The 10,398-nt window shown below is 41.7% G+C and overlaps 1 protein-coding gene across 4 annotated transcripts in view; it reads right to left on the reverse strand.

Annotated features, from left to right (window-relative positions):
- Positions 1–8,782, reverse strand: part of pla2g6 (phospholipase A2, group VI (cytosolic, calcium-independent)) — a 9,923-nt gene extending 1,141 nt beyond the window's left edge. The window contains exons 1-18 of one of the 4 annotated variants that reach the window (XM_020586225.1): positions 8,601–8,782; positions 7,888–8,108; positions 7,137–7,346; positions 6,250–6,430; positions 5,722–5,909; positions 5,524–5,620; positions 5,255–5,437; positions 5,008–5,116; positions 3,773–3,889; positions 3,230–3,320; positions 2,433–2,596; positions 2,205–2,355; positions 1,628–1,764; positions 1,272–1,349; positions 953–1,107; positions 779–830; positions 272–387; positions 113–186 (exon numbers count right to left, since the gene is read on the reverse strand). In XM_020586225.1, coding sequence (XP_020441881.1) covers positions 113–186; positions 272–387; positions 779–830; positions 953–1,107; positions 1,272–1,349; positions 1,628–1,764; positions 2,205–2,355; positions 2,433–2,596; positions 3,230–3,320; positions 3,773–3,889; positions 5,008–5,116; positions 5,255–5,437; positions 5,524–5,620; positions 5,722–5,909; positions 6,250–6,430; positions 7,137–7,346; positions 7,888–8,102 — 2,318 coding nt within the window. In that variant the 5' untranslated portion in view covers positions 8,103–8,108; positions 8,601–8,782. Of the gene's footprint in view, positions 1–112; positions 187–271; positions 388–778; positions 831–952; positions 1,108–1,271; positions 1,350–1,627; positions 1,765–2,204; positions 2,356–2,432; positions 2,597–3,229; positions 3,321–3,772; positions 3,890–5,007; positions 5,117–5,254; positions 5,438–5,523; positions 5,621–5,721; positions 5,910–6,249; positions 6,431–7,136; positions 7,347–7,887; positions 8,109–8,323; positions 8,448–8,535 lie in introns of those variants that run through there. The other 3 variants (XM_020586226.1, XM_020586227.1, XM_020586228.1) reach the window with 3 other exon arrangements.
- Positions 8,783–10,398: the final 1,616 nt, after the last annotated feature.

A 10,398-nucleotide genomic window follows, 5' to 3' on the forward strand; every position in this document is an offset into this window, starting at 1 on the left:
TATGAGAAGCAAAAAGAAGTGGGCAAAAGACAGTGTGATAAAGATGTTTAGTCCAGTAAAGGGATGAGGGCTGTTTGACTGAGAGGAGGCAGCAGCACATCCATCAGCTGACCTGTGATAGATGGTGTCCGTCATTTCACACCAGGCTCTGGCTCGGTCCACTGCACAGCCATCAGAGTCTGTACACTGTCCAATCACAGAGACAGATTTTTATAATTAGAGCGACATGGAAATGATTTCGTTGTTGGTTTTCGTGTGCTGCTGTACTCACGCAGTCCACCAGCATCTTGCCCAGCTCCTTTGCTCCTACAAAGCTCTTGGCCAGCTCCAGAGGGTTGGAGGGCCGGAAAACATCCACAGAGTTCACCACCACCTGAGGAGGTTTACCTGGAGACACACACAGTAGCACAGATAAGATACAAGTGTACAGATATGAGGACTTCGCCCAGAGACGGTGATCTCAAGTTAGTTGCTGCAAATGTTCCTGTGAAGCTCTACGAGTTGAGCAAAGTAACATATTACAAGTTAAGGATCTCATTCACACTGAATAAACAGGTTTTATCACATGCTACAGTATACGTTAGCTAGCGAAGGCTGCACTGAGACGTAACATGGGGAGAGATTCAGAAATGTAAAGGACAGAAGTACAGAAGAGCATGTGGAAGGGTGTGTTGTTTGTGGGGAGCTTTAGTTTAAACCACCTCTCACAACAGTCACAGTTAAATTTACTTTCAATAATACATCATTTGTTATGTTTTGGCACGATCAAGTGACTGACCTGTACCAAGGGAGGCCACTATGCCCAACTTCTTGATCTCTTTCCCACGGCCCTGAGAGGGAGGAGGGTTAGGAGTTAAAAAAAAGAGAGAAGGCAGATTAAATAAATAATCTAATTTAAAACTAAATAATTTGTAAATTCATAAAAATACACTGTAGTTGGCAAATTGCCTACCTCTGCTTTTAAAACTTTGTTGTACTGGTGGATTTCCGCCATGGCATCCAGTGTCGGGTTGTTGGCCAGCAGCCCTCCATCCAGAAAGCGGCCCATTGGTCGGAAGTAGGTGGGAGCAGCACCGCTGGAGCGGGCAGCTCGCCACACAAGCTGTTCTGATATAACAACAAGGATACAGAAGGGGTATGAGGTAAAAATCTGACACTTTGAGTTTGGGTACATTTGAAGACTACAAATAACCCTTAACAAATACATGTTTACAACAGACCTGCAGATACCCTCCACACACACACACACACATACACATACATGCACACACCTTCATCTGTCACCCTTCTACGCTTTCTGGCAGGCTCCTCTGTGTATCCTATCATCAACACATCCTCATCCTCCCATCCTGTAACAACGACATGGCTAGCACTCACACAACACAGCACAACTGGACACATTCATGAATACAGTGGCACACAAACTCGGGTGGAGGTTTTATACTCACCCCCAGCATTTCTTAATGAATTTATTAATAACTGAATGGCTGAATGTGACACCATTACATGCAGGATTGAAAAGTGCTTGCTTTGATGCCTCCCAGTGGTAGCTCTGGGTCAGTGCTCATCATTATCCCTGCAGTTAGTGCAGCAGGCCAACAAAAACAGTTAGCAGTTGTTGAAGTACCTTGTGGGATGGTGAGGGGCTGGAATGTGGCAGTGGTGGTATATGAGGGCTCTCTGTGGATGGAGGGAGGGCTGTAGTTCCTAAAGATGTGCAGCTCGCCTGGATGTCTGTCTGCAAGAACACTTGTCACCATCACCCTGTACACACACAAATACCTTTTGTTCATTTTCATCATTTTATGTTTTACATCAGTGGTTTCAGGGCACTTGCTGATATTTCTTAGCAAGCTGTTGTTTTTCTATAGCACTGATTGGGGCACCCTAGTCAAGCACTCGGGTAAAAAATCAGCTCATATTTTCATGTGTGCTATACCTGACAGTCATTTTTCTCTAACCTATCAGTGACAACGAAGCAGTAAGATATTTAAAACGGGTTGATATTGTTTTCCCTTACAATTATCATGGGAAACAAAGAAAATCAAATTTATGTGAATAACTGGCTGAACACAGAGTTTTCCAGGAAGGTTTTTATGAGCAAACACTGTATATTTGCATATTTTCTTTAGTGTACTGTGGACACTTTTCTGCCTATTCACTAGTGGACACATAGCCTTGGTCATTTTGATGTGAACAGTTACCTGGGGTACTGGACATCTGTCATTTTGGTGTGCTCGCCAAACTCTTTCTTCAGGAAGTCCTCTAGTGGTGCCGATTCATAGGGCCGTGATCCTCTGAACACCTGCTCCTTCATCCTGAAGTACAGGCAGCGCAGATACTCCGTGGACTTTCCTACACAGTGAAGAAACATCATTATTCTTTAACTGCTACCCTATAAAAACTAGGGAAAGGGGATCAAACACACACACCATGGACTACAGCAAGGGCCAGGATGCCCCCGGTGCTAGTGCCGGCCACCCAGTCAAAGAGCTCTCGGATGGGCCGACCAGCCTCTTTCTCCAGAGAGATGAGCATCTGGATCAGCACCAGGCCTCTTATACCTCCACCATCCAGACACAGCAGTCTGTCCATTCTGAGGTAGAGGAGAGAAAAAAAATTCAGACATATAATCACATTTTCATACCTGAGTCTCCAAAAGTGCTATATTTATATGAAAATACAAACAGCATTCCTTCATTCATGTTTCTTAAGAAAAGTACACAAATTATTGAGATGAGGAGGTAAATCCTAGATTAGATTTCACAAAAAAGACCCTCTGTAACTTTCATATTCTCTTTAAATCCCCCAATTCATCTCAAACTGCTATGCTTATAGCAAATATGAAAGAATGGAAAACATGGAATCTGACATGTAAATAGGTATTACAGTGTGAGCTCTATGTCTGCTGTCAGCTACAGCCTCCCCACATTCCAATACAAATGAATTGTAAATGAGATTAGATAATGCTACAGCGTGATGTTTATTGTCACACTGGTCTTACCTGTGCTAACCACTAGTTGATTTAGAAAATGCAACCGGACTGTTGTTTGATGCACAGGGCAAAATGCACAGGACACTCTTTTAATCTAAATCCTTTATTTAATTCAATACTGAATATATTGTTTACAATAAATGAAATGAGATGAATTAAGTAAAATATTAATGTGGGATGTGAAAAGTTAACCCTCCTCCTCTACTTTTGATGTTCATGCAGTGATTTACTTACTTCTTTTTCACCCCAGTGGGGCCGTCCACATCAGTTGTGCCTCTGCTCATTGCACCGAATGCAGCACCGACATGCATGATGTCATCAAATCCTGTCGATCAAACAACAGCTGTTTGTATGATACTAACACTCAGCATCAGTATTCATAGAAAAGGATAAAAAAGGAAAAGAATAAGATCAATAAGATGGAAAATGACAGAAAAGGAAAAGAATAAGATCAATAAGATCAATCACAACGTAAAGATTTCCTGCATCTGAGCTAAATTCCTGTCATATTACAGTGAGTAAACTCTTTGGAATAAGAAAGAAACCATCTTTATGTTTGGATTTTGGTATTTTAGGATCAAAGCTGATTTGTAAGTAGCATAAACACATGTTGCAGTGGAGTGTAAATATAATGCACGTATAAAAAGGTCATTCTGGAAAATAGAAAAGTTCCCGAGTGCATATGGTTCCTTCATGACTCAAAGGCCAGGAGACCTTTAAACTGAATAAAGACTGAACCAGAGAGAGGACATCAGATGTGAGGGAAGGTGGTGTTACCTATGCCTGGAGGCCTGGCGTTGTTTAAGATGAGAGGAGCACTGCTGGGAGAGGGGGGGAGGCACCTCTGGACCCCTACACTACACAGCATGTCCAGCAGTATCTTTCTATTAGCACCTTTCATGTTAACACAAAACACACAAGCCAGCCAGCATGTTAGACATGCGCGCACACACACACACACACACAACAAGCAATGAGGACAAAGAGAGAAAAAGATTGGAGAGAGAGAGAGCCAGAACATAAGCACGCTGTTAGTAATCATCATGCACTTTCAACATTAATAAATAACAGCAACCTCAATTTACCACCATTTCTGCTTCAGAGCATCACATGGGTACTTTCATACACAACCGTCTCTGTGCCAACAGCAAATAAGCTCAGGATTATCTTGTATCAACAGAAACAGAAAATCTGGAGTAATTATGTTCAAATTTTTTATTTCTATAAGAAGTAAAACCTGAAATTATTTTACCATTTACAAAGCAGTTCTTTTTAAAGGGTGCAGAATACAGCTGCAAAAAAAGTAATGGCATTGTTTACAGTTTCCTGGTTTTCTGCATAAATTGGTCATGAAATGTGATCTGGTTTACAATATAAACAATATTTCTAAGCTAATAAATCACAAACAGCATCTGTCTTTACTTAACATACCCATTAAACATAAAAGGTGATGGTGGAAAAAGTAATGGCAACACTTTTAACAATTAAGTTTTTGTTCTACACCCTAATTAAGAGACCAGTTAGTGTGTTTGTGTTTATACTGTACAGCTCTTTATCTATTGCTTGTGCTGTAATGTGAAATTTACTTTCTGGGAATCATTAACATCTTATCTGGGAGTAAAGTCCTACTTTTGCACCTTTCAAAAGGCCGGCAAGATGAAACAGTCACAACAAATTGTATTAGTTGCAGGAGCTGTACAACAGTATTAAATATACAGAAACATGGCTTGGTTTGTAATGTTCTACATTTTCAGATTCACTCATATACCCAGCTGTTCATGCAGACACTTTATCATCTACAGTGGAACATGTGCGGTTAAGTGAGACTACATGTTAAGCCTTAGTATGGTTCAAACTCTTTGGTTAGGTAAAGCAAATTAAGTTCCATTACCCCATCATTCCTTATTTGCCTCCTCTATCTGTTCCTTTAATTTGTCCTCCTTGCCCCATTACCCTTCATCTCTCCTCCTCCCAGTTTAAACCTGTCTTCCCATCCCTTCTCCATCTCTTACCTTTGCTGCTGCGTGCTGCAATGAGTCCAGGTGATTCTCCCAGGTCGTTGTGAATCTCCACATCAGCTCCGAAGACAATCAGAGCTTTGATCATGTCTATGTGGTCCATCTAAAGAACAGAGTCACACAAATGGTGCACTTTATATGTGATGCAACCTAATTTCCAAACTGACCAGAACTCCTGTAATATTTTAGTGTTTTTCTTCTCATGCCAACACTGTGATAAGACCAACAATGCATCCCGTACCTTCATAGCTAGGTGCAGGGCTGTGTTCCCATCCTGCCCCTTCAGATTAGCATCCGCTCCGTGGGTGAGCAGCACCATGGCCGCCTCAAAGCGGCCCCTCTTGGTCAGAATGTGGAGGGCGCTCTCCCCCGTTTTACTGAGGTAGTTCACTGAGCAGCCTTGCTCCAGCAGTGTCCGACACATCTGACACAGAGACAGCAAGATTTCCATTTTTTTCTAAACAAATTTCATGGTGACTTAATATTAGATGCCAGTCACAAAGCCCTCACCTCAGCAGTTTTGGCCCAGTGGAGAGGCGTCCCTCCATACAAAGCGTCCTCAGCCCGTAGCTGCTCTGGATCTGCTCTGAGGATCTCCTCCACACAGCTGACAGACACAAACAAACACAAAGAAAGCAACTTGTAATGCTGAATAGAAAATACCGTTTCCTCAGTACAGCTTCCCTACTCATCCTTTCCCCGGCTCACCCCTTCTCACTGTACTTCATTGCACTGTGGATGGGGTAGCCGGCGCCACCAATGACATCACACTTGGCCCCACCGTCCAGCAGACCTCTGACGGCCCCCATGCGTCCCAGACGGCAGGCAATGTGCAGCGGTGTCTCCCCAGCATTGTTCAACTCGTTCACCCCCGTGCACAACCGTGAGCACAGGATCTGAATGAGAAGACGAAGTGATGGAGGCAAACGTGGTGGAGGAAAGTGGAAGGAGGAAAAATGTTTATATGCAGTTTACAGGAGGTAGCTGGTTAATAATCTTTTCAAGACAATGAAATATGGTGATAAAATCATTACTAAAGTGTGATCAGGCGGATGGAGATTGGTGGATTATTTTCCACCTCACCTGATTTCATGATGTAGTGAAATGTTAAACTTGCTGACCTAATAAAAGGTAGGTAGAACTTTATTGATCCCACAGTGGGGAAACTTCAGAAAATGCAACACGGTTACAGCGCCACCTATAGGACACTGACACCTCCCTCCTGTTGAGTCTCACCTGGATGAGAGCAGGCGAATCCTGCTTGGCGGCGCAGTGCATGGGTGTCTCTCCATTGTGGTTTTTGATGTCAGTGCGAGCCTGGCTTTCCTCCAACAGCTCTTTCACGCACACTGTGTCACCACGCTCACATGCCAGATGCAGCGGTGTCTGACCTGATGCGTCACGAGCATTGATCTGACTGCAGACAGAACGATGACGGGCAGATATCATATATATGGGTAGAGAGTGTTAGGGATTATTGATCCTTTGTTTTCATGTTGTGAGGATCTAAAGTTCATGCAGCTGCACACAATGAAGGATTATACAGACAGCGTTTTAGTGACTGAACTATTTCTTTCAAGATGATTTTTAAAACAATTTCCTTCCTTCCAGACATCAGTCACTTTCTAATCATATTGGTACAGCATGAAAGCTGGCCTGTTTGTTGCCTCTCATACAGACTGCCCTACAATGAATGCTTCTGTAGAATGATTAATCTTTTCTTAATGTATACACAGTGTACTGATGCACTTATCCATAGGCCAACCTGTGTTGAACCAGAAACAATTCATTATTATTAATTTACTGGATATACTTTCTCAGGTGTGAAGGAGATCCTACTTCACCATATTTTATATCATTGTCAAGTTAACAATGCACAGTGAAATGTGTACTGATAATTTTAAATACAGTCCAAACTGAATCGCTGTTAAGCTTTTAGTACAACGGATATGAAGACATTATTTTGGGCTGTAGAAAACAACAATGACCATTTTACAATATTTTTTTGTCATCTCACAGACTAGATGAAGAATAACTGATAAAGAGAAAAGTCATGACTTGCAGTGTTTGTCAGAATCACAAAATCCAAAGCAAACTGAGTAAAAGTCAGCACCATTTCTTACCTCTGGACATAGTTATGTTTAAGACACATTCTCAGGCCTTTTTCCACAGCGATGTGGCCGGAGCTCCAGTCTGGGTGGCTGCGGATACAGTCCACGATTGCCTGGGTGTTCTCAGCCTTCAGAGGAAGTGTCTCATAGAAAGGGCGAAGCTTGAGGGCATACTGCGGGAACCAGTTCATGGCATCCTCCTCTGATGTCACCTGAAACAGTCTGGTTCAGGAAGAACAAAGTTTTGAGGGAATCTGAGTGGGTGCTGGGAATGTGATAATAGCATAGGATAAATATTATAGGCAACTACAGTTATGCACAAACCTTTGTGCAAATTGCATAGTTTGGTGAATTTTAATGCAAAAAGAAGAAAATACAGCCCCAGCAATAAACAAATATTATAAATAAGCCCTTTCTGCAATCGTTAATGCACATATCACTTTTTAATTGATGAGCAAAAAGCAAGAAGAAATTTAAATTGTAATTGTGACTTGTACAAAAGCTTGGGCATCATACTAAGTCAGTATTTAGTAGCTCATCTCTATTTAGGACAACTTCCTGTGACACTTTTAGCATTTGGTTTCAGTTCTCATAAACTGTGAAACTGTCTTAGGTTCACACAATTTAAGCCTGCTTTTCAGAGTTACACCTAAATGACCCCTAAATACTGATTAATTCAAGCTTTTGTTAAACTGACTTGTTGAGTATCAGTGTAGGTCAAAGGTGAAATACTCTTCTTCTCCATGATGTAATCAGCACTGACCTCAGAGCCATAGCTGGCGTCTCAGGACACATAAGCAGACAGTCCCATGACGGGTTCTGGACGTTTCTGTACAGGACCAGGCGTCCTTCCTCTTTCAGCTTGACTTTGCCTCTTCCATCATAGTCAGACAGCGGCACGTCCCGGACCCGGTATGGTTTGGTGAAGAGGGCTGACACAGTGGAGACTGTGTCCAAAAACCGCCCTAGGAACTGCATTGTTACCTGAGAGAAAACAGAAGTAAAACCAAAACCAGTCTTTATCAGTTCTAACTGATTAAAAAAACGGGGACAGAAATGTGTCTGAATTGTGACTGCTGAAAGTTTCAATTATCGGACAGTCAGCTGGGTTAACATGCACTGTCCACTTCCTGTGTAAGTAAGCTAGCCTTACACGTGCGTTGTTATCAATTTTACACCATGACATGACACACCCAGACCTTCTAGTAACTATGAAAACTGATAAGAATGAGGCTGGTCTTCATTTAATTTACGAGTAAGTGGCTCCATTCCTGTTGCTCACGAGTTATCCAGAATCAATTTGCATGATACCAGCGCTATAAAACAGACATCTGTCAGCGAAATAACGTTGTACTTCATATTTTTAACAACCAAAATCTAAAATTCATTCCCATTCTCAACAGTTCGCTACCTTTCAAGTGTAACTAATCGCATTAAATAGCTTAAGAACATCCGCTAATGGCTCTCCGTGCTTACCCGTTATCAGACCTGCTGGGGGTTGACTTCTCACAGATGAATCAACAGCCATGACACTGCAACCTAACCTGCTACAAACATGGTTGACGCGATCTAATCCAATCAAAGATGAAGATCTAAAGAAGGCGGGACATAATACACAGAATATGCTCGGGTTTTCTTTTGCACCAGCACAGGAGACCTTATGGAAACCAGTTAATGAGCAGCTATACTCATCAGATTTTCTCGTATTCCTGGGTATGTCAGAGAAGCGGAGCTCATTAGGTGGCTGCTAAAGGTTATTTCAAGCAGACAGTTGTAATACTAAATAGTCTCCTATTATTCATTAGGCTAATGTACAATTTTAAGATACATGTAATGTACCCTGTTTATAACATATTATCCTTGCCAAAGAATTAGTCAAACTAATTGCCTATTTTTGCACTGAAAGGATTCTTCTGCCTGATATTCCCTTTATTTCACTCTTGTGGGTTATCTTTTTAAAGATTATAAACCATTCAGTACCTTTGTACCAATACCCAGCAGTATTACTTGCCAAAAAGTGATTAAAGTTAATATGTAAATATAAAAAAAACAAACATTTAGGCTAAACATAAGCTATAAAATGGTTATAGAATGTGCAATAAAACAAATATACAGTAGGCTAATGGAGCTGTTAAAGCCAACATTACAAATGAGGTCAATTCAAACAAATACATAACAATTTTAAAGTAGGCTATAATTAAAAAAGATTTATACAATTTAGTCATTTAACTGAATTGGCAGAATAAAATTAAAATAAATAAATATCATTCAAAAGGATTTAAAATATTCTATTTTTCTGAGATGGGATCAGATTACCAACTGTGCAAAGCCACAACTGCTCTGGGCCCCCAGGGGACCACAAGGGGACTCCAAGAGGTTTGGAATCTCAGTTGTACCTGGACCTACCCTCTAAACCCGTTCCCGTTAGGGGTCGCCACAGTGAATCATCTGTTTCCACCTAACTCTATCTTCAGCATCCTCTACTCTCACACCAATTAACTTCATGTCCTCTTTTAGCACATCCATATATCTCCTCTTTGGCCTTCCTCTTGATCTCTTGCCTGGCAGCTCCATCTCCAGCATCCTTCTACCAATATAGCCATATGTATTCTGTCTTTCCACGACTGACTTTCATTTCTCTTCTTTCCAGAGCAGACCTCCACCTTTCCAGGTGTTCCTCCACCTGCTCTCTGCTCTCACTACAGATCACAATGTCATCTGCAAACATCATTGTCCACGGAGATTCCTGTCTGACCTCATCTGTCAACCTGTTCATCACCATAGCAAACAAGAAGGGACTCAAAGCCGATCCTTGATGACTTAGGCCTATTAATCACTCTTCAGAATTGTTGCCAGTTATTTTTATGTTAATTGACTAATCAATTGACCAGCAAATTTCAGCTCTGGGTAACCTACCTTTAAAAAATTTGAAACTGACATGGAGGCAACAGGGCCCAGCAACAAATGAGCCAGGAGGTTAATCCTGTTTGCTGTTTAGTGTGTTTTGCTGTTGTTTTGTTTTACTCTGCTTTTGTCTTAAAGGTGGTTTGTAATAGTATTTTTTTAAATTAACTAACTATATTAAACTTCATAAGTTTCCATGTGCTCTATAGGAGGAGTATCATGGCGCCGTCTGTCATCACACAGCGATGATGAAGCAGCGCGCGGGTTTTTGCATCCTCCTAGTGTCTTCGCTGTTGCCAGGACGACCAGAGGGGGGCTGACCCCGGTCACGTGACATATAGCAGGCTGTCCGCGCCGCCGCCCCTGTAGT

This window comes from Monopterus albus, unplaced genomic scaffold, assembly GCF_001952655.1.
Source record: "Monopterus albus unplaced genomic scaffold, M_albus_1.0 scaffold398.1, whole genome shotgun sequence".
NCBI classification, from domain to species: Eukaryota; Metazoa; Chordata; class Actinopteri; order Synbranchiformes; family Synbranchidae; genus Monopterus; species Monopterus albus.